The following is a 25,501-nucleotide window of genomic DNA, read 5'->3' on the forward strand; positions in this document are numbered from 1 at the left end:
ACGGCATGGTGTAGCGGTAATAACCTGATCCTCAACACAAAGAAAACGAAAGAAATCATTGTGGATTTCCGCAAGACCGGACAGCTAAATCACTATCCACTCTCCATTGGGAACGAGGTGGTGGAGAGGGTTTCTAGTTTTAAATTTTTAGGTGTGATTGTGACTGAGGATCTGTCGTGGGCGAAAACCGTTGCCTCTGTAACAGCGAAGGCCCAACAGCGGCTCTTCTTCCTCAGAGAACTAAGGTGGGCAAAACTGCCCCGGGAACTCATGGTTAACTTCTACCATTGTGCAGTGGAGAGTGTGCTGACCTATGGGTTTCTAGTGTGGTTTGCGTCCTGCACCAGCGCAGAGAAGGAGGCCCTACACAGAGTGGTGAGAACTGCAGGAAAGATCATTGGGGTCACTCTCCCAGACATTTCAGCTGTGTATACCTCCCGTTGCATGAATCGAGTGAACAAAATCCTCCAGGACTACTTACATCCAGCACACCACCTTTTTCAACCACTGCCTTCTGGGAGAAGGTACAGATCCATCAGGGCCAAAACCAGTAGGCTTGCCAAAAGCCTTTACCCCCAGGCAGTCAGGCTGCTCAATGGACAGTCTATCCACCCTCCACCTATTGGCATCCCTTTGTGATGAGGTCTAAATACATATGATCTGGACTCTGCATTAGAGTTATTTATTTTTGGACTTATTGATTATTGCACCAAGCACTTTATTGGACATAGCACTTTAAGGGTTTCTAGGGGTACGTGTAGATTAAGTTGCATGTTGGGTTTTAAAAGGGGGGATGTGATAGAGTGAATGGGTGACAACTTGAAGCATGTGTCTGTCTGTTTTTGCTCCATCAATATTTCGTTGTTTCTGAAACAATGACAAATAATAAATAAACTGAAACTGAAACTGAAACTGACAGCAAAGCCACTGGTGTGTTTCAATGACATTCTGATAGGGTTTGATAAGTTTCAGCTTTAAATCTGTGCCAGAGGTTGACCCAAAATATTTTAAAAAGAGTGTCTTTTAAATGATGCAAGTCTATGAGTTTGACACCATATTTCCATTTGTTGCACATGTCATGATGCACAATTGATCAAACTCTGAAGAAAGTTAAAAGAATCAACCTCCTTGAATAATTCTAGGCATAAGATAGGCTACCCAAAAAGACTTAATTAACAAGAAAAGTTACAACACACAGTACTGTATAAGCAACATGTCTTAGAAATTAGCCATGGATATTCCCTATGCTGGTCAGCAGCTAGTAAAACAATCACTATATGTTTGATTTGTGTAATCAAAATAGATTATTTTATTATAAAGATTATTTTATATAACTATAGCCTACAATGAGTTATATCCAGTGTTATCCAGTTAACATAATGTAATTAGATGAGTGTCATACATACGTCTTCTATTAAGTTTTCTATTAAGTTATTCTCTCTCTCTCTCCCTCTCCCTCTCTCTCTCTCTCTCTCTCTCTCTCTCTCTCTCTCTCTCTCTCTCTCACACACACACACACACACACACACACACACACACATTCTGGTTTCCATGTTTTGTGGGGACATTCCATAGACGTAATGCATTTTATACCATACAAACTGTATATTCTATTCCCCTTACCTACCCCATTCCCTAACCCCAACCATCACAGAAACCTTTTTTGTACCTTAGATTTTTAATAAACATCATTCTGATTGATTTATAAGCTTGTTTCCTCATGGGGACATCAAAATGTCCCCACAAGGTCACAAAAACACTGGTATTCCACGTGATAATTACCAGGTACACGCACACACACACACACACACACCCCTACAATGTCAAATGATCCCCGGGGCAGGTTATGTTCTGGATTCGAGATCTGAGACTGCAGTTTGACCAATCAGCTGCGAAGCAAAGAAATATATAGCTGACGTAACTACAGCGTCTCCGCGCAAATTTTATTTATTTGTATTTTTTTAATGAACATATTCAAATATAAACATTAAGACATATTTAACAATCACTATTTTCCGTGTTGATACCGCATTTAAAGAAAAAAAGAGGAAAAAAACTAAGAAAAAAAGGAGGGCGAGGTCTTAAACATCCAAAGCAGAAATAAGTCTCAGGAGAGTTTTTAGTTTTCCCTTGCCTAGTTATTTATGAAATATCTAGATCTTCCACGGAAGGAAACTCTTATCTTTGCAAACTTCTAGCCTCACATAAGAAATGTATCACGTTGAATCCGTGCCCTTACTGTACCGTAAATGACGTGTATTGCGTTGCGCTTTTTTGCAAGTGCATACTTATGCGGTCGGTGGGGAAAACACGATTTGTCGAACCATGCGCAAGGTGGTCCTCGCACTGTAGGGCTACATTAACAGCTTAGTGTTCCCCGGACATTTCCCGACCATGTCTTTAAAAGAGGGTTTTTATAAAATTCCCTGTAAGATTATTAACAAATTTTACAGTGTACATTAACTTAATAAAAGCATATTTCACTTTGGGTAGCCTACCAAAATATATTATACAATGAAGTATGTTAATGTACATGTTATATATATTAAAAAGAGTAGAGGCAGTATTATTTCGCTCTTGAAATACATTTTTATACATCTTCATACTTTTGTATAATTAGCTCATGATCCTCCGCTAAAAAAATACACTGCTCGTACGTGCTCTCTCCCTTTTCTATTCCGATTGGTTGTTCGGTGCCGACGTCACTCTTTTATGTGCACGCGCAGGTGGAGTAATCATAGCCTAAAGATCAAAGCCTGAGTTGACAGAGACAGTTGATAAGCCGCTTCATGGGACCAATAAAGCCTGATTGCATCGGTTTGGTTTTGTCAACTCCAAACCAATCCTGTAACCCCGAGTTTGTTCAGCTACCTTCATGGTATAGGCCCCAGGTATTTCTGTGCTAAATAATAACGCGTAGTGTCTATAAAATCATTAATTTCAGTGTTTTTCTTGTTATAAATTAACGTTTAATGAATTGTATATAAAGATTAGTTTTTATCATTTACAGTCACAATCACAAATTATTTGTCATTTCTCATTTGTCGGTTTTTTTTTGTCATGACTGCTTTGACGCGCTATCTCCAAATTAAATAAAAACTGTCACGGTCTTGTCAGACATCTGTGCTAGATGTAGGTCTGAGTGCATCTGACAGGACCGTGACAGTATTATGTTCTGTGTGGGGACATGTGGAATCACATTGTGTGTGTGGCTTCCACATGTTCCCAGTGTTGTGTGGCTGTCATGGTCTTGCCTGACCTTGGTTATGATCCAGGTCGGATGTTAGAGGGCAAGACCAGGGCAGCAGTGTGTTTATGTGGGAACACGTGTGTTTTCACATCATGTATGTGTGACACGTGTTCCCAGTGTCTTGTCACTTTTACCCTACTCCCTTATGTACTCGTGTCTTAAGTGATTAATTATGTTCACCTGTTCCCCATTGATGTGCTGTCTATATAATGCCCTCGTGTTCTCTGTGTGGTGTGCGTGCGTTGTTGTAGTTTCAGAGTGTTCATGTTCCCCGTGTTCTCTGTTACAGTTACAGTTAGTGATGGGCAGAGCGAGGCTTCGTGAAACACTGAAACAGTTGAATCAATTGTGTCGAGGCTTCGAAACATGGATCGAAACCGCCTCCACAGTGACACCTAGTGGTCATTTGCACGTATTGCCATAGAGCAGCCTTGACAAGGTTTTAGACGAGCACTGACAAATTGTATCCCACATGTTGTGTAATTGATATAAGTGATCAGGTAGGAGAGTGGATAGTGTCCTAGACTCTCATGCAAAAGCCCTTTGGATCGAACCCCGGGAAACGCATTGTTATTACCGTCGTCACAATTAAGTTACATATTTTTTGTTGTTGTTTTAACATCTGTTTGACAACTACATGAGCTTTTAGGCTCATCTTTGTCAATAACTATAAGCTGGTCTATTTAATAAATAAATAGAATAGAGATAAATACCACATAAACAATAAAAAATTAATAAAATATATCAAGCCACCATGTCACATCTGCTGTGTGTGGAAGGACTTAGCCTACTTCTTTTTTACAGATAATTTCTCCAGCCTTTGAAAAACTCCTCTCACAAAAACCCACAAGGTCAATATGCGTTTATTTCACTTTTATACAGATGTGCGATTGTGTTGTCTGTTCCCGACCGTGCCAATCAAACGCTGATTCGGCAGACCACACCTGATGAAACATTTAATGAAACACTTCGAGGCTTCGTTTGGTCATAGTCACGTGACATGGGTGTTTTGAATCACGCTTCGGATCAGTGTTTCGACACATCTGCGCTTCGGGATCTCGCAAAGCTTCGGAACGACTGTTTCGCGTCAGCCATCCCTAGTTACAGTTTGTTCCAGTGTTTGCTTCGTGTTTTCCAGTGTTTAGTTTATGTTCTGTTTTACCCCCTCGTGGGTATTTATGTTCTGTTCAAATAAATCATAGTTTATTTTTGTACATCTTTCGCGTTTGGGTTCGTCCTTTGTTTTCCACTTCCCGGTGTTTACCGGTCGTGACATAACGCACGCACCAGCGAGGATGTTTGCCGGTAGTCGCCTGGCGATACGGGGAAGGAGTTCCCGTCCCGCATACGAGTCGGGTTACGAGTTCTATGACCCACTCGTATGCGGACCCGAAGTGAATGCCAGGCGGCGACCAACCGGACCTGCTGGATCTCGCCTGACTCCATCCAGACCGAGGGGCATTAGGACCGGGGCGATTAGGCTGGAGAGGTCATCTTCCGTCTCCCCGACGCCGGAGATCATTTCTGCGTCCGGTTCCCATCCTGCCCTCCCGGCCTCTGGACGGAGGAAGAAGAGGAGGAAGAGGGCTTTGGAACCGGCACAGCTGGAGGGTCACCCGCCGGTGCAGCCGGAGACTCGTCACACGCCGGTGCAGCCGGAGACTCGTCACACGCCGGTGCAGCCGGAGACTCGTCACACGCCGGTGCAGCCGGAGACTCGTCACACGCCGGTGCAGCCGGGGACACGTCACACGCCGGTGCAGCCGGGGACTCGTCACACGCCGGTGCAGCCGGGGACTCGTCACACGCCGGTGCAGCCGGGGACTCGTCACACGCCGGTGCAGCCGGAGACACGTCACCCGCCGGTGCAGCCGGAGACACGTCACCCGCCGGTGCAGCCGGAGACACGTCACCCGCCGGTGCAGCCGGAGACACGTCACCCGCCGGCATGGGCGTAGATTTAGGGTGGGACGCTAGGGACATGTCCCTAGCAATATTCAGGGAAGACTGAATTGTCCCTAGCAATAATTTCGACCAAACAATTAATCTGTATTTATATATAACCACTAATGTCCTTCTTATTCTTGTGTTTTCTATTTTTTACTTATTATATTTTTTTTCAGGAATCATTTAAATGAGACTAGAAATCTTTTGCAATCCCGTTCTGTAAAAATGACGCTCTATGTGGTACACAAACGGTTAACAGCTTTCGTTCTCTGCAATGCCCGCCTCCGTAACTCACATCGCTAATATGATTGGCTTTGCATTTCTTTAGTCCCGCCTCTCTAATCACATTGCTAATATGATTGGATTAGCATTTCTTGAGTCCCGCCTCTCTAAATCACATCACTTTATGGGCTTGTCTTTACTCGCTACGTGTGATAGGATGGTTTCACTTTGTACAACGCGCCAAAGTTCACTCAACAAGACGCGCGTGATTATTCGGGCTACAGGTAAGTGAGGAAGAAAGTATTATTATACCCACTGTAACTATTTCATTCACAAAATACGGAACAAGTTGTGTCACATAATGATTCAAGGACAGTGTTGTCACCAATACACGACAATCCCATGTTAACCTGAGGAGTTGCAAACTTTTGTCAACCTTTTATAAATGGGGTAGCAAGGTTATTTAGGGGGTCCCTAATCCATGAAAGAAAATAACCCAAACATGGTAAAAACATGAATTCATGTCATGATTGCTGAATACTTTACATTACTGCACTGTGGTCATTACTTGCACAGATGTAGACATAATGTAAGGTTGCATTTTAAACTTAAAATTATTTTTTTTCACACTGATTAACTGTCTGTTAATGAAAAGAAGATTTAATGTGAACTACAGAAACGTTAATAAACGTTGTTCAGGAAACAGCATGATATACATACCTACTTCAACACTGAGATTTTTTTTGGCAAAATTAAATTAAGAATTATATATTAATTGCATATTCTTCATTGTTATAAAGTAAATATGGTTATATATTACAATGTGATTTTCTTTTTTTTTTGACAAAGACTTAAACAGTTACTGTTTATTAGGCTCTAGGACATAACTAATTGTTTATTAGAAATTTGGGATGGCCGGGGGTGGCGAGTCAGATGTTACTGAGTAAAGTGCATACTGAGTTGTCTGTTGTTTGTGTCAAGTAAACGGTGATAAACAGTTTTTGCAATGCATTTTATTTATGTCCCCACCAATGCCAGAATCAAACCTACGCCCTTGCCCGCCGGTGCAGCCGGAGACACGTCACCCGCCGGTGCAGCCGGAGACAAGTCACCCGCCGGTGCAGCCGGAGACACGTCAGCCGCCTGCGCAGCCGCAGGCGCAACCCGGACTTCATCATCCCTCAGCATTCCGTCAGAACTTTTGGACTCATTTTCCTCACCATGGACATTTTGTTTCCCCTGTTATGGCCCCACCACCCCTTCATGATGTTTTATTTTTGTTAAACCACCCTAACCCATTTGTCACCTATGTTTGTCTCCCATTGTTGTTCATTGTTATGTTGTCGTGGGTGTTGTCTATTGTACAGTCTCTCGTTCCTCGTGTTTGAGGTGTTTTTTGTCTTCATGGCGTCTGGTATCCGCCTTTAAAGAGGGGGGTACTGTCACGGTCTTGTCAGACATCTGTGCTAGATGTAGGTCTGAGTGCATCTGACAGGACCGTGACAGTATTATGTTCTGTGTGGGGACATGTGGAATCACATTGTGTGTGTGGCTTCCACATGTTCCCAGTGTTGTGTGGCTGTCATGGTCTTGCCTGACCTTGGTTATGATCCAGGTCGGATGTTAGAGGGCAAGACCAGGGCAGCAGTGTGTTTATGTGGGAACACGTGTGTTTTCACATCATGTATGTGTGACACGTGTTCCCAGTGTCTTGTCACTTTTACCCTACTCCCTTATGTACTCGTGTCTTAAGTGATTAATTATGTTCACCTGTTCCCCATTGATGTGCTGTCTATATAATGCCCTCGTGTTCTCTGTGTGGTGTGCGTGCGTTGTTGTAGTTTCAGAGTGTTCATGTTCCCCGTGTTCTCTGTTACAGTTCCAGTTTGTTCCAGTGTTTGCTTCGTGTTTTCCAGTGTTTAGTTTATGTTCTGTTTTACCCCCTCGTGGGTATTTATGTTCTGTTCAAATAAATCATAGTTTATTTTTGTACATCTTTCGCGTTTGGGTTCGTCCTTTGTTTTCCACTTCCCGGTGTTTACCGGTCGTGACAAAAACACTTAATTGTAGCCGGAGTTTCCAAGGCAGGATCACCTTTGTTATTTTTTTAGGTTTAGTTATCAAAATGTATTTTTGTGTGATGTTCTGTAGATCGTGGCTTTAAAATGTTATGAGGAATAATTAAACAAATGTTGCCTTACATTTTACCTTAAAATATATATATATATATAAATGCATCGTCAGTTTTGTCTTCGTTTATTACTTGAAAGACAGTTTTGGTCACTTTATCAGAAAGTTGTTTATGTGTGCTGCTTGTGAAAGAAAATAAAAGTTACCAATTTGTACCTGGTCTGGCCCCCTCCCAACCCATGCATACAAACATAGATGATTCGACTAGCGGTCGACTATGGAAAGATTCGACAATACTGATTCGAATATGTAAATCCTTAGTCGAGGACACACCTAATTGTAAGTAAACATGCTGCACAGTGTTTTTTATATGTGTATGTATGAGCTTTCTATGATATTTCGGCGCAGTTGCTGAAATAATCTTGCGCAACTTCCACACGCTCGCAAAATGAAACTAATGAAAGAGGCGGAGATCAGCTGCTTTAGTTTTATCAATGAATGCTTAAAGCTCTACTGTGTACTTTATTGAGTTAATTCTTAACAAAAACCCATGTTTTCTTTCAAAAGTATGTGCTCATTCATGTGTAATTACTTCCCACCCACTAATGAAAGTATTCTCGTAAGTGTAGAATCTGCTATTTAAAATGCATACCGTCGAAGCGCTCTCTGGCTGAATCCATGTTGTGCCTCCATCTTTGAAATACATTCGCCGACGAGGGACATTCCTGAAATTCAAGCTCCGCCTTTCGCGCTTTCACTCTACACTCATGCTGGCCGATAGCTGAAGCCTTCGGAGGTTGCATGTGTAGGCGGTATACGTCATCAAGACAGTCTTATTTCAGAATATTAACAATTATAAAGCTGACAATTATTCTTAGTTAATTGTAAATTGATGTAATATGCGTATGACTTGCGAATGTAATGGTCAGTTGATTTAAATAAACCAGGCTTGACGACGTATCCAGCCTGTGACCTGCGTAGCTGAATCCTTCGGATTTTACAACAACCGCACACCGTGATGAACCTGCGATCTAATGCTTTGATTTGAAAGCCTGTTGAAGACATATTCTCGAGGACATTAAAACAAATCGCCAAGGATGCGAAACGGGGATTTTAAACGACAACGTGACAGGAAAAACATCAAGACCAAAGTCACTATTGGAGTTAGTTTTCAAGATGGGGCTCAAGGGACACTGAAGTTGCACTTTATATCTTCTCCACAGGTAATTCAGCATATTCGTTTACATCTATACAGTCCATGTTGTAAACTTGAAGTTTTATAGTTCCTTGGCTAACTTTAGCATGATTATGCATAACACTTGTTAGTGTAAACATGCATGTGGTTTAATGTGTTGAACAGCCACACGCCGTCTCTCCGCCCATTTATGTAATCTGAGGTACTGAGATAAATGTTTTTCATCTTTTCTGACCTCTAGCACAAACACACGGTGACAGCGCTATTTTTAGCCTTTCATTGATAAAAGCGTCTGATCTGCGCGTCTTTCGTTTCATTTTACAAGCGTTTGAAAGTTGCGCGATCTTTTTTCACCAATATGAGAGAAAGCTCTTACATATACACGGACATGTAACGTTTACTTAAAACATAAGCATTGTACTTTGACATAATATTAGTTTGCGTCCATTTAAACCCGTCATGGTTGCTTTTTGTATTTGATTTTAAGCGGACATATCATGACAATCAGACTTTTTTCATGTTAAACATAAATCTGTGTGCTTTGATGGATCACAGGCAAAGGACATTGCAAATTGTTCATTTTTTTCTCATTGCTTTTGCTTTGTAGCTACTGGAAGCCATGTTAACCTTGGCATGACACGGCCGGGCCACCGTACGAGTTAAAACGCGTTCCGAATTGGGGGGGCTAGAAAGTATTATTCAGTTGCTTGTCATATAGACTTTCACCGCTAGATGGGAGTAGATCTTACACAGTGGAGCTTTAAAGATAGCGCTGTACACTGCTTATTCATGCTAGAAGTGAGAAAACACGTAAAACATTGTGCTCAGTACCTCAGATTAGAGTTTGCAAGTCATGGACAAATGATATCTTCAGAGTGAAAGGAGACATTTTGTAGTGATTACAGCAGAAGAATGTGATTTCTTTACTCAAGTCTGTGTTAAAGTAGCCTAAGCTACTTTTTTTTACACCACCCAGTGACTGGTCTCACCAAATTGAGGCCCAGCGCCACCAGCTGTACAACTTGGTGGCGCCAGTGCAACCTCTCTCAAATGTTTAAGTACACCTGGAGCCCTGCCTTATGTTCTGTTGGGGATGTTTTCATCCACTATGGGGTGCTGTGGAGTTTTAATTTGGCCATAACTTTCTCTGTTTCAGCAAATGGAATGTTTTTTGGTGAAAAAAAAAATATTTTGAGACATATTTTGGGAAAATGCTTTGAAAATTTTTCCAAAACTCAACAATACACTGTGGGCAAATTCACAACCCTTTCGTTGTTTTCAATATAAAAAGTGATTGTAGACTGGATTTTTTAAACCTTTTATCACAGTCTTGGAATGTGAAAGATTAGTAAAAATATTGACTTTGATGCAATGATAGTTTTTGTGCAACATCAGATTTAATTTTTTTTCTCCCTCTACTGTTCGTGGCTGTTTTTTCCCCATTAACGTATTCGTTAGTGGTTTGTGTAGTGCTACACTTTGTGTGTTCTCTGCTTTCTTTTGGAGTAAAAAAAATGTTTCATCCTCTTTTATAGATCGAATAGGGGGGCCCCTTACATACCTTCGCCTTGGGCCCCCAATTTGCTACAGGTAAATGCGCCACTTTTGGCAATACATAAAAGCATGTGAAATGATCGCTTGTGACGATGGGTGACAGGTCTATGCTGTTCCCACTCCCGTCCTTTGAATTTTAAAGCTCAACCAGACACGCATGTGTGAAAAACGCTCACTTGTAATTGGGTATAAGTTACTTCACTCAAATCTAAGTAACAAACAAAAAACATGGGCTGGAATGGTGGTGGAGAGTTGAAAAGTGAGGGGGAACATTGTATGTGTCCCATGCGTATTCTATGCCTATGATTGCAACCTATAGTTTATTCTAATTATTAAACATTTTCCTTTCAACGAAACTTGTAATCCCCTAATTACTTCATTTGTGTGGAACCAATGAGATGCTGCATTGTAACACTTGACTTAATAGTTTTGAATGCAACAAAAAGGGCGCGAGGTAACCACCCAATTTGTAAAACAATGTCATTTATATTAGTTTGCACATCAAAGATATACAGCTTCAATATGTACAACATTTATAGTGATAAACATAAACACCCACCCAAACGCACTCATCATAATCAGCAAGCATATTACATGAGATAATTATTAGTGTGAATTAGAAAGTTTGTTTGGAGTAGATAATCGAATATTTCAGTGTTGCATGAAACACAGCACTCAAGATGTATCCTTAACACCCAAGTATACTTTGTTCTTTTACACATACGAGAGTGTACCCGCACAGTCGATCGCACAGCCTTGCAAAGTACTTCATTTGACTCGTCATACATAGACGTTCAACAAAATGCAATCCATCTCCTGGCCTACATACTACATACTCATGTACATGTTTTTTTTTACCTGTGAAGACAAATAGTATGCGCTTATAAAAATTAGTGTGCATGTACAATTCAGATGATGAACACGCACTGTACACGTTTTAGCACATGGGAGAGCGCTCTGACTGTTTTGATAAAAGTATTACTTAAAAAATCATTCTCATCTCACCATATCCAGAGGTACAAAGTCATCACATACGATAAATAAGTAGGGTAGCATTAACAAAAACATTTTAAAATAAATGCAATATTTGCACTTTTAAAAGCCAAAAAATCAGCTTACTTACCAGGCAACAGGTGCTGTGCGTGTATATCCTCCACGCCTGCTAGTTTATTAACGTTTTTATGATTTTGGTATATCCTCGTCTTCCACATTCTACACCAGGGGTTTCAAACTCAATTTCATCCTGGGCCACATCAGCTTTACGGTTGCTCTCAAAAGGGCCAGTTGTATTTGAACGACTTTTTGAATGTATCAACTCTTTTATTACTGTACATTGCATAATTTTCTCTGCATTTGATTACTATTGGTTTTGTTAATAACTCAAATTAATACCTAGCTTTGAAAGTTGAAGCCCAGGCACTGACAAAGTGTATAATGACAAAGTGTACAACTATTCTACAAATTATTTAAAAAATAATTGTGGTAACAAAAACACATGTTGTATGTGAGTAGGCCTAAACTCAAAATGTTTTGTTATCTTTAATTGTGCTGGTAAGAAAATGAGAGGCATTTTCAGATACTAAGAAAGAGTTTTACAATCTTTGAGTTTGAGGGGCAGGCTGGATTTGGCCTGTGTGCCTTGAGTTTGAAACCCCTGTTCTATGAAGTCCCTCCTTCAGAAATGACGTTCTGATTGTGTAGTTTGTTTAGTGTGTTGTGATTTGACAGCAGCTTAGCTTAGCAGAGCCATTTGAGCCAAAGCTGGCGACTGACGTATTTCTGTGGGCGGAGTTTAGTCAAAAACTGTTTTATTGACGTCATTCATTCAGGAAGAAGAGCTGTAGTCCAAACCGGCCGTTCGCTATAGGCTTTGAAAGGGGACTTCTGTTAATGAAAATATATCACCTGGCAGTGAACTTTGTGCTTTATCATTTTGCAGGTATTATTTATGCTCTAACAGCAACATTACACACTAAAGTTTGAAAAATGGGATCAGGAAGAACACGACATTTAACGCCCGGGATTTCCATATCATGCAACAAGGAACACTAAACTACACACGAACACTGAGATGGGAAAATTTTTTATATTAAATACAATTTTCGTATACTGTGTTGGTCTGTTCCTCTGTCACGGTTTGTGTAGGACAGGGGTGTCAAACTCAAGGCCCGCGGGCCAAATACGGCCCGCCCCCTCATTTTATTTGGCCCGCGCGAGCTTACAAATTATGTTAATTATATGGCCCGCAAGAACTTACAAATTAATTTATTGTTATTATAAGTTTTATTTTTTGCAGGTTATTTCCTACATTGATTTTTTTAGCAGCCACCAAAACACATTTTTGTCCGGCCAAAGTCTTTTTGTAATGTAATAACAATGATAATGTTCATGATTGCAGGAAAGAGAACGAGCAGTGCGCCATGTAGCCCACTTTTACATTCAGAATTATTCCTATCATTTATTTATTATTGGCGAGTTGGAGGTACCCTATGTTGTGTACAGAGTGATATTAACAGTTAAGCTAGCTGATGAGAAAAAATGCTATATATATAACAAGAAAATGACAAAATGAAAACCACTATTTTCTGTTACAAACTTTCACATAGTATTTTTAGGTTATAATAACATAAAAAATTCTAATCCATAATTAGATTTTCAAAGATTTATTATAAAAATTGATAACTTTTTCCGCAAAATGCAATAAATCTATTACAAGTTCAAAATGCTATAAATCTATTGAATCAATATTTAAATGCGCATTCATCTTTGCCATGTTATATTCAGTTAGTTGACTAGTGCTATATACTGATTAAAGGCGGAGTGCACAAAAAGCCAATGTTGATATACATACACGCCCCTACCCCAATAGAATCTGGACCTTCTTTTGATAGACCCGCCCAACACATACGCACCCCCGTCAAGGATGTTGGTAAGTCGACGCGCCACTTTCTGCTGATTGGCTGCAAGTGTGATTTGGTAGCCGGCCCGACTCCCTTTTCCAAAACTTTTTTCAAACATTGTGCACTCCGCCTTTAAAGCTGCGGTCTGCAAGATATTTTGATCACATTCACTGAAACCGACACTATGCTCTGACAGAACAACATAAATTAGACTGTTTAAGAAAAAAATCTGCGCTTCTAGCTCCATCTAGAGCCTGTTATTTGTTTTGCAAAAATCCACCGCTCCCGGTTCATCTGGTCCCATTAGTGCAGGACTGTGTAAAATTTGCCTGTCAATCACAGTTCCTGCACACGTGACACGCCACAGATTTCCCCGCTCCCCCTTTGCGCGCGTTACACTCATGCATCCGCCTGAAGTTCACACAGATGTGTTGGATTAAACACAGCATGATGGAGGAGAGAACATTCACTAACAAACTTCTGATTCCTCAGTTAACAACCAGAGCTAGGAGAACAACCAATGAAAAGAAGAAACAAAGATAGAAAGCGACCGTGCCCTTACTAAAACAAGGATCAATATCAGAGCGGCATTTGAAAGGTGGAGGAATCTACAAGATTTTAAAGGGTTCAAGCTTGGTGGTGGTTGAGGATATTCCCCCATTCATATGTAAAGCGCTTTGAGGTCTGCAGAAAAAGTGCTATATAAATCTAACAAATTATTATTATTAACATGATGCAGAGCTTGCCACATTTCTTCTCGACAGGTAATTGTGCTTTATCAACCATTGATTATATTTCTGAGTGTTATGTAATTAATCTAAGTATTCTTTCTAAGTATGCGTTCACAATAATACTGGTGCACACGCACTGACTAGACCAGTTTGAGTCGTGACTCACTCGGATCTTTCACCCAGACCTTTAAATTAACTCATGAGTCGCGAGTCTCTAGTATCATTAACCCGGATCAGTTGAGTCCTACTACAATTCAATGTAAAACCATAAACAGCGCCACCACACACTACTCAACAGCAACCGGCTGATCTGCGCTAGAACTGACCCAAGATTCTCACCTAGAGCCGGAAACATTGCAAACTTGAGGGACCTGCTGATCCACGCGAGCCACGAACTGACCTGAGATTCTCACTCAGAGCCGAACACAATGCGGACTCGAGAGACATGCGAATCTGCTCTGACTCGAGAATCTCTCAACTTGTAACTGGCTGATCCGTAACCGGCTGATCCACGCGAACTGTCTCTCGAGTCATAGCCGGAAACACTGCAAATTCGCAGATCTGCCGGAAACATCGCAGACTCATTGCAGGCTCTGGGGCTACATAAGCAGAACACAGTTTTTTTCTATATTTTCTCTATATTATTATGCTATTATTATAAGGCCTATTTTTTAAATGGTCGACCATACACACCAAACCTAAAACCTATAAGCATGTTATTTCAGAAGTGAAAGGCTTTTGTTGTGGATTTGCTTTTGAGGAGACTTCAGTCGCTCTATAGATCCACTAACCGGCTCCAGTGGATCTGTATAGCGAGTGAAGTCTCATGAGTACCATGGTCTGTGAGTCTGCAATGTTTCCGGCTCTGAGAATCTCGAGTCGCGTGGATTAGCCGGTTACAAGTGGGTATGTACTGAGTTTCCTTGGCGATTTAGCTTTAATGACTCAAGTGACTCAAGTGACTTACACAACCCAGATCACTTTAGTGAGTGACTCACAATAACCCGGATCCTTAAAAGGAATCAAGTGTGCCAGGCCTAGCACTGACAAGGACAAGCTTGAAGGGAGGTTGCTCTGTGGTAGTGGGGGAGGGGCATGACAATTGTAAACATTTGAAATCAGCTCAATCCTCCAGACTTGCCGACAGCAGCTTTAAAAAATACACATTAATGGCATTAATCAAAACACTTACTTTGTCATATTAAGAACATGATAATGCTATCATCCTTGGGACGTCGTCGCTGAACTTTTTTAACAGCAATCAGCTGTAAAATGATTTTCGTTGACTTCGAGTGAAATAATGAAACGTTTTTCATAAAATCCGCTCATAAAATGTGTTAGCATGACAGAAGCTTGATGCTGTCGGGAGAACAAGCAACAGCCAGCATTTCTCCATCGCCCTAGTGGCTTGCATTTCTTCTCTGCCACAGAAAACCACCACAGGTTTATCAATGCAATCAAATGTATTATTTTGTTTTTGTCTGTTTGTTGATTACGAAGTACAAAGTAGATGAGGAAAACTAGGATTCTGTGTATATTAAAGATGGCTGGTCTCTCGTTTTATAAATGTTATGATTTTTTGTTTATCTTTCCTAATTACTGACTGTAATTTGTTGCTGGTCTATGACTGCTATAGTTTGTTAAATATTCGCATGACTATGGACTATACTAAGTGCGCCATTGGTGTGCCCGGCCGTTTTCCTCTACCCAAGGTGGCTTTGATCAACGCACGGTCAGTGGTTAATAAGTCATTTTTATTAAACGACTTCTTCACATCTCACGCACTGGATATTTTATTGGTGAGTTAAGTCCTTTTACTGAACGGGTTCCTCATGACTGTAATCTTTTTAATTCACAGAGGCTATCAGGCCGCAGTGGGGAACTAGCAGCGGTGTTTAAAAACTCATATTCCTGCCGCTATTTATCATCTAGCCCTCGTTGCACCTTTGAAGTGTTGTTGCTTCAGCCCACATTAAATATTCCTGTGCTATTTGTTTTGATCTTTCGCCCGCCGCAACCAAACAAGGATTTTCTCAATGAGTTTGCTGAGTTTTTGGGGGATATTGTTACCAGACAGAATCTTAATGTTGGGAGATTTTAATATCCACATGTGCTGTGACTCTAAGCCACTCTCTAAAGAGTTTTGAAGTCTCATTGACTCGTTTGATTTTGATCAATGGGTGTCTGGCCCCACTCATATTCAGGGTCATACTTTGGACATAATTCTATCTCGTGATTTACCTGTTTTGGACATTAACATTTTAGACACAGGCTTGTCGGATAATTTACCAGTTTTGTTCTCTTTACCTTTTCCTGGAAATACACCTATACAACACCCCCTCTACGATTGACTTGTGTCTTTTCTAATTTGCTCTAGTGTTGAATTTACAGCTTCATATTCTGATCTATGTGCCATTCAGGACACGGACTCATGGGTAATCTGATGTTGATGAACATTTAAACCTTTTTATTCCACCTGCACTACGATTTTAAATGTTGTTGCTCCTCTTAAATTAAAAAAAACATAAGCATAACTCTAAGGCCTAGTCCACACGGACACAGGTATTTTTATAACCGTGGGTTTTTTCACGCGGTTCGGCCGTTCGTCCACACGAAACCGCAGTATCAGGGCACTGAAACCGAGCATATTTGAAAACCCCGGCCAGGGTGAGCTTTTTAAGAAACCCTGGTTACAGTGGTGTCGTGTAGAGAGTAAACCCGGGGGGTTTGCCTTGCGACATCAGAGTGTGCGCCGTTATCCACTGTGTTTGACGTCAAGATTGTGCGCCGGGACTGCTTTGTTGATGATTCTGTGCAATGGCGGACGTATCTTGCTAATAATAACTGTGCCAACAGGGCTTCTAACATGTATGCAGATAGATGCTCAGTTATCTCACTATATTGTGGAACACAATTTGGGTTATATCCCCGCCTGCTGGTGTGGCATGCTCTTGACAGCACTTGATAGCGTGCTTTTGCTTTATCGTGTGGATGGATATTTAATTTAAACCGAGCATGTGTGGATAGGATTTTTTTTTTAGGGAAAAGTCCGGTTATAAATATACCTGTGTCCGTGTGGACTAGGCCTAAGCCTTGGTTAAATGACACTGCTTCTTTACTCGTTACCTGTAGAAGGGCTGAACGCAAGTGGATTAAGTATAACTTACAAGTTTCTTATGAAATCTTAAAGGATTCTCTCTCTGCATTATAACGTGCTGCTAAACATACTTATTTCTCAGAGTTAATTTTGTGTAACACTGGTAGGCCTAAAGCCCTATTTACAATTTCAATCCCACTGTTAATCATTTTCCTGTGACATCTGTTTCTCTTTGTGAGGACTTTGCAAATTATTTTAACGACAAAATCTATAAGATAAAATCATCTATTACCTCTGTCAGCCTACACACCACTAGATGTCTTTCCACTGGGACCGTACCTAACTGCCTTAAACATGCCACTATTTTGCCTCTTCGCCTTGTGCCTCGTTCCAATTCACTACCCTTTCGTGTTGTTAGCAGCCAAAAATGGCCACTAAATGAAACGGCAGTAAAAATGTATCATATTAATATTTTATAAATTTTTTTTTGCATAAATCTGTTAATCAACCTCAGTACTGATCAAAACTACCAAATGTTTCCAAAAATTTCATGATTTTAACTCTTTAATTGCCAAGCTCATAAGTGATGCCACTGATTTGAGAAAAAAAAAAAACACAAAAACACTGATTTTCAATTTAAAAATGAATGTGGACTGGATTTTCATTTACCTTTTTTACAGTCTTGGGCATGCCAATGATTGATAAAAACATTGGCTTTGATGCATTTTTAGTTTTTGTGCAGCATCAGATTTAATTTTTTTCTCCCTCATTTATTGTTTGTGGCCATTTTTCCCCCATTGACTTCCATTATAACAACATTTTTTGATTGCAGAGCCATGACACCTTATTACCATGCATTCTTGATTCTTTGTGGTTTGACCTTTTGCATTAATGGTGCCACATGGTAATCAACAGTAAAAATTACAAATTTTACCTCTTTGCAAAAGGAGGTAAATGTCCAAGTATTATGCCTAATTTCATTTTTAGCTGAGCTGCTGTGATCTTTTTGTTCATGGAATTGCATCTGCATGAAAATGAATATAATAATGTACAGTCCTCAGTTTATTTACTTCTGATATTTTAATTGTGATGAAAAACTTAATGTACACATTTGCTAGAGTAGCAATTTCCAAAAACAACTCTTTTCTTTAAAATATATGCTTGTAGTTGCTGTACACTTGCAGTAACACTTTCAGTTTTAGTAGTAAAAATGATTTAGTCCTCTTTGTCACGTGCTGTTGCCATGGTAAATCGTAATATCGGAGCTCCATTGATGATGGCTTTTCATAGTGGCTGTGCACGCGCTTAACTCAGAGGTAACCTACTCAGAGTCGATTGAACTAACTCAGATCAGCTGTTCTGTAACCGAAAACTCAGAGTTTCCTATCTCAGAGTAAGTTTACTCAGAGTTCAAGTTTTAACTCAGAGTTAGTTGAACCTCCTTATTGAAACGGGCCCCTGGTCAATCATAATATTCTATTTTCAAGTCTTGAAGCATGCGTGGGTCTTTGGGGTATGGTACTCCAGTGGTTTCACTCTTATCTATCAAACAGGAGTTACTCCATCTGTCTTGGGCACCATTCTTCATCTGTTAAAAAGGTAAGTTCTTGGCCCGGTACTGTTCAATCTTTACATGTTACCTTTGGTTACCTTTATTTTACCTGGACATGGTGTATCTTTTCATCTATACACTGATGACACACAAATCTATTTGCCTATAAAGCGTGACTATAAACTTGCCTTTAAGCCTTTAATACTGTTTAGATGAACTGAAACTTTGGCTTGCTAGTAATTTCTTAAGTCTTAATGAGAGAAAGACTGAAATTATTTTGTTTGGTTCAAACTATCAAAGCTCTCCTGATGTTAATCTTGATACTCTGTCACCTCATAAAGCCAGCTGCATTAGAAATCTGGGTTTTTTGTTTGATAACTGCCTTAAATTTGATAAGCAGATAGGTTCTGTGGTTAAGTCTTGTTTCTATCAACTTTGCCTTATAGCAAAGGTTAAGGCATTTTTGTCTGGTAAGAATCTTGAAATGTCATGCAAGTGTTAATATTGTCCCGTCTTGATTATTGCAACTCTTTCTACATCGGTGCCTCTCAGACTTACATTTCACGCCTACAGTTAGTTCAAAATGCTGCCGCCCGGCTCTTAAAAAGAAAGCGTAAAAGTAATCACATAACACCGGTTTTAATTTCGCTTCATTGGTTACCTGTCAAGTACAGGAACTTCTGCCCCTGCCTTCTCGGTCTAGAGACCTCAGATCGGGAGACTCTGATTTATTTTATGTTCCAAGAACTAGAATAAAAAACAGGGGTGATCGTGCTTTTGCGGTCGTTGGTCTCAAGTTATGGAACCATCTCCCGGCCTACAAAATAACTGCCCAAACTCTATCTATTTTAAAATATGCCCTGAAAACTTCCTTTTTTTCCCTTTGCCTTCAACATCTTTTGATTATTACTGTTTTTATTTCATTTCTTGCCTTGTAAAGCACTTTTGTCAATTTCTATGGTTTTTAAATGTGCTATACAAATAAACTTGTATTGTATTGTATAAACGTGTGTTGTTGTTTACAGTGCGTGAAATGGTGTGCTGTGATTTGTTGAGCAGATTTATTGCATTCTGCAGAAAAGGAGGAGAATTTACTTTTTAATACTGACCTGATACTGATTTTGGTGGTAACTGATTTTTTTTTAAATAACGTTTATCGCATTTTGGAACATATATATAATATTTATATATAGTAGAAAAAGTAGGAAAAGGATTGACCACCTTTAGACATGTTTGATATTCTAGGGATAATTAAGTGACCAGAATTTTTCGACCATAATGTACGTGATGGATTGTATTCTGATAGTAATTATCTAAGATACGAAGGTACTAATTAGGGCTTTATAGGTGATTAGTAATATTTTAAAATGTATGCGATATTTAACTGGTAACCAGTTTGCCGATGCCAAAATTGGGCTTATGTGATCATACTTCTTAGATTGAGTAAGCACTCTTGCAGTGGCGTTTTGAACCAGCTGAAGCTTGTTTACCTTATTTGTTTGCCATCCAGTCACTGATATCACTAATACAGTCTGTTAGCTTAGAAAACTGGTGGGTTTCACTAGGATGAGAGGAGATGTAAAGCTGGGAATCATCTGCAAAGCAGTGAAAAATTATGCCATGTTTCCTGATAATGTCTCATTGAGGTAACATATATAACAAGAAAAGGAGAGGACCTAGAACTGATCTCTGCGGTACGCTGTATTTAACCTGAGAGTGACATGAATTTTCCTCATTTACATAAAAAAGTGATAGTGGTTGGTTAAATACGATCTAAACCAGGCTAACACCTGACCACTATTGCCAACAATCCAAAGACTCTTATAAATGTCATGCAAAGTAGGGAGAAGAATGCTTACACGTGCCTTGGACTACATCAAAACATGTGTCTCTGGCAGAAGGTTGAACTACATAAGATGGAGTCTGTGAGCATAGATGGAGCATAATCAATGTGACACCACATTGATATGGGATTTCCGACAGCCAGGTTTGTGTGACTGTTGCGGTTTAACACTCTGGGGTCGACTGCGGCGCGGGCGGCGCAAACTCTTTATTTTTTAATCACTCCACAAAGAGACTTAGATTACTCTGCTGATTTTGGACATAAAGATATGATTTATACATCGTTTAAAACGTTAAAGTGTCAAAAATATTTTCTGTCCCCTACCAATAAAAACAGAATGTTGTGCTTTTCGCAAAATTAAGAAAATAAAATGATGCGTGTTTTGTTCTCTCTCCCTCAGTGAAGTCCTTTCAGAAACATGTCAGAAAAATTAACTAACTTAACGAATAGAAATAAAAGATAAATGTCTACATAATGCTTGGAATGTCTGCTTTTAAATGATGTAAGTGAGATCGAAAAACAGATGCTTTCATGATCAACACGTGAGGGAGTAATGGCGGGGACTGTAAACAAACATTGATAAGTTTATAACGCTTGTCCCTTGTTGTGTTTCTACTATAATGATTACAAAAACACAAACAAGAGTCCAGACAATGATAGGCAGTTCTTCTTTTGAGCTTTTTACTGCACAAAAATCTAGACTACTAGATCCTGTTTTAAAAAGTCTTGGGAAAACATGTTTAGAATGAGTTTTGTGGACTTATATCAGTGACTTAAAAAATTAGCTTTTTCAAAAACCATGCATAAACATTTTTCTCTTAAAAATACAAACATGTATATACATGTTGATCAAATAATATTGTAGCCCAGTTTGTGCTGAACACAGTGTTATGAGACTTTTGCCATTAATATGTTTTTAAGCAACTGTCAGTGCATTTCAAAACTTCCCGAGGGCCCTAAAAACCCCTTAGACCCCAGAGGGTTAAAGGAGATTACACACAGCAGAATAGATGGATTTGTATAATTATATGATGTTTCTGCACACAGACAGGTGACTCATTTTCTGATAGAAAAACATTTGAAAGTGCATTTTTTAGGTTAAGGGGGTTTTAAATCACTCTCGTGGTACTCTGATGTCATCCGCTTGATGGTTCTTGCTGCACGGTGTGAAGACGAACACAGCTTTTGAGAGTATTGTTGCTGTCATAACAGATCTATTTCAGAACCAGCCACTATAAAAATAAACAGATTGGTCTGATATTATTGCTGGCAGGCCAGTTTTGGCCTGCGGGCCACCAGTTTCCGACCACTGACATAGAATATACATAGTCGATAGACAGAATCGACATGGATTGGCCACTTGTCCTAGATGTAAAGTATATGACAACACGATAATGATGAAAGTTGGGTAAAGGATACTGATCTCATTATCACGTTGGATCAACATGTCTTCTAGTTTCTTGCCTTCTGCATTGGTTTTAAAGTTGTCTCCGTCAGACAAGTCCTTTAAAGGAGTAGTGCTGCCATCTTCTGCCCAATTGTGAGCAACTGGTCTATCTTGCAATCTTGCCTAGAGAGAAAAGAAAAATTTACCCATGGTGGTAAGATGTTTTGATACATATTTATTAGGGCTGGTAAACAATTAAAATTTTTAATCTAATTAATTACATGATGTGGCAATTAATTAATCTAATTAATCACATTTCATTGCACGTTAATATTAATTGAGAATTTCCCCCAAAATGTAATTTAAAATAATTGTGTTTAATGAAGACTGATCCATTATAACAAAAAACAGGTTTTTTTATTAAACACAAACCTATCACTTAGGTTACAATGGCCATAAACAATTTTAATTATTGAAAACAAGCCTATTACTCAGACTAAAATGGCTGTAACATTTTTTATACACAAGCCTATCACTCAGGCTACAATGGCCATAATGTTTACATTTTTTAACACAAGCCTATCAACTCAGACTAAAATGGCTGTAACATTATTTTTAATACACAAGCCTATCACTCAGGCTACAATGGCCATAACATTTTTTTATTATTGAACATAAGCCTACTCGGGCTACAAGGGCTGTATAAAAACAAGCCAAATATTTGCGAGCTAAGGAAGACAGTTTCAAATGGGCCTCTGCATTAACTGACCACCACTCTAAAGGACACTTATCCATCTCAATAATGGGTTGAGCTCTGTAGTTTTGTAGTGCATTGCTAACATGATTTTCTTCTTCTGATTCCGAGTCTGACTCTGAACCCAGCAGAAGGATTCTCCTTTTCTTGGCTGGCTCATGTTCTTCACTGGGTTGTGGAGTATGTGTGCTGGGTTCTGCCTCTTGTAGTATTTTTTCAAGGCTGGACCACACCTGTTCTCTCTCTCCTCTTGCCATGCACTTTAAAGCCTTAAAACGTGGGTCAAGAGCTGATGAAAGTTTCAGCCATTCATTGTTCATGACAGCTTGGCGTTCAGCAAGGTCTTTCTTAAAGACAGTCTTGAACCTTGCCACATATGCTGGATTGTCATCAGAGACCCTCATTACATGGTTAAGGTGGCAGAATTCAGGCAGCACCACATAGCATGAAACATAGGTTTCACCCCCAAGGAGTTCAGTCACATACCTGAGGTGGCAGATAACAAGGTCAATAACAATAAATTTCAGTACATAGGCTAAGATAAGCATATTAAACACATGGTGGATTTTAAAATCCTTAAAGGTGACATAGAATGATTGAACGGGGTATTTATCCTTGTTCTGTGATGTGACATGTATACAAAAATTTTTTTTTTGGGTCTGTAATGCCTTAGAAGCTTCCTAAAAACCTCTCTCAGATAGCGCTAAAAGGGTGGGGGATTTTAAACAAGTGGTTTTGCACCTATTTGGCTCCCCCTACTGGCTTAACTTGCAATCTCATCACAGATTGGCTGACTTTGCTGCCACTCAAAAAATTAAGCCAATTATTTTAAAGTGGAGGGGCAGTGAGATGCCTGTGATGTCATAAGCATCAGTTTTTGAGATTGGGCCGTTTTCTGGCTGACATTTCTAAAAGAGGAATTTCTATGAGACTGAGATGTTTAGCATGTCTAGCACTTTTTGTATGTTCGTGAATGCGGGTAGACTACCATTATTCAACAAAGACAAGGTAAACATGGTTTTTCATTCTCTGTCCCCTTTAACATTTTTAAGAGATCATTTTATGGATTTTTTAAAAGTTTTTTTTAACAAACATCTTTATCTTTCTCAGTAAGAGCTGTAGACATTTTAGCTGTGTAACAAATACAGCTGCAACAATAAATGGCATGGATGTGTGACAGACTTACTTGCATGGTTCAAGAAGCGTCTCCAGCTTGTGCAGTTGTTCCCATTCAGCAGCAGTCAGCATGACTAACTTGTGTTTCTGTTGGGCTAAAGTTGCCTTAACAGCCTCTTCATTCCGTAAGTGACGTGTGATCATACAGTATCGAGCGATGAGTTCCACCTCATCGAAACGTCCTGTATCAGTTGCTCTTTTTGTTGTCCGATTGCGGTTTGTTGCTGATGTAGCTCCTCTGTGTTAGCAGGGCTATGGGAAGCCGATCTCATCAAAAGAAGGACGAAACTGCGCCACTCGATTGATCCGCGCTGCGCGGACCAATTATATGCGCGGCCCAATGGACAGAGCCGCGCGACTATCTGGATAGCGCAGAGATGAGTTGTTTACTTGCGCCACCCGACCAGTTTCATCAGAGCAGCGCGACCCACTGGGAAGCGCAGCGCGACTCTGATGAAATAGACTCGATTTACCCACAATTCTCTGTTAGTATACAATTTATTTCCAGTTTAAATAACCATTTTGTTAATTTTGCCACAAGACAACTTAATTTACTAATGCATAAGTTAAAACAGCATCTAAATACTTATCAGCTTGATTGGTATAATCGGGTAACCATAAATAACAATTTCTTCCTCTTGGTGGTTAATTTAATAGAGGTGACCACACGTCTGACGTAAATTATCTCTGTTTATTATTATTTTTTTTATTTTGTGTTAAAGATATGCACGAATTCTACTATTCTGTTATTTGACATTAATAAAAATGATTACAATATGAATGGCAATGATCAACGATTTTTTTTATCTACCTTGAGTGCTCGTTTTATATTTATAATATCTTATATGGTGTTCTCATCTTATATGCTGCCGTCATTTGTATACTTTATGCATTGCAGTTACATTTATTTTATTATTTTATTTTTGTAATAATTTGTAATGATTTAATAATGACATTATAGCGTTATGCAATTGTTTTGCATATATTTTTCTGGTAGTGCCAGCTGCATTTCTTGACATATCAGGAAATGTGGGTTTGCAAGTTACTTTGGTTTGTTAGTCCCGCACTGATAAAGTGACATAAGCTGTATATTTGTTAATATCTCAACTGTTCCCAATAACCAAGCACTGCTATATAGACCATTTTGCAAGTCAATTGGTCGAAGCTCTTCGTGTTTCAGTTTTTTAACACGTTGGGATAAAATATAACAACCAAAATAACTGAATCAAAAAGTTAAACAATTATCTTTAAGATATATGTGAAATAAAGAAAACAGTTAGAAACTGAGACAGGAAGTGTTTCTGGACCAGCGTTGTTTACATCTTGCAAAATGGTTTAAGTTGCTTCTTTGAGAGAGGGAGTGGAATTCGCACAAGTTGCCTGCCAATAAATAAACAGTCGAATAATTATACTTTTATTTTTTTATCTTTAAAATTTAATAATGTTTTGACAGCACTAACACTGTTTTGTCCCACTAGCAGAGAATTGTGGGTAAATCGAGTCTATTCCATCAGAGTCGCGCTGCGCTTCCCAGTGGGTCGCGCTACTCTGATGAAACTGGTCAGCGCTGCGCTATCCATCGGGTGGCGCAAGTAAACAACTCATCTCTGCGCTATCCAGATAGTCGCGCGGCTCTGTCCATTGGGCCGTGCGTATAATTGGTCCGCGCAGCGCGGATCAATCGAGTGGCGCAGTTTCGTCCTTCTTTTGAGGAGATCGGCTTCCCATACAGGGCTGTGCTTAAAATGTCCTACAATTTTGCG

At 39.6% G+C, this 25,501-nt stretch overlaps 1 protein-coding gene and 1 pseudogene across 1 annotated transcript in view; both read right to left on the minus strand.

Moving 5' to 3' along the window:
• Positions 1-25,501, minus strand: part of kif6 (kinesin family member 6) — a 677,660-nt gene that overhangs the window by 258,465 nt on the left and 393,694 nt on the right. Inside the window, exon 12 of the mRNA XM_065274836.2 lies at positions 21,841-21,991. Within this exon, the coding sequence (XP_065130908.2) occupies positions 21,841-21,991 (151 nt within the window). The remainder of the gene's footprint in view (positions 1-21,840; positions 21,992-25,501) is intronic.
• Positions 22,167-25,501, minus strand: part of LOC141280964 (uncharacterized) — a 21,760-nt pseudogene continuing 18,425 nt past the window's right edge.

The sequence above is a fragment of the Paramisgurnus dabryanus genome, chromosome 17 (assembly GCF_030506205.2).
Source record: "Paramisgurnus dabryanus chromosome 17, PD_genome_1.1, whole genome shotgun sequence".
Lineage (NCBI taxonomy): Eukaryota > Metazoa > Chordata > Actinopteri > Cypriniformes > Cobitidae > Paramisgurnus > Paramisgurnus dabryanus.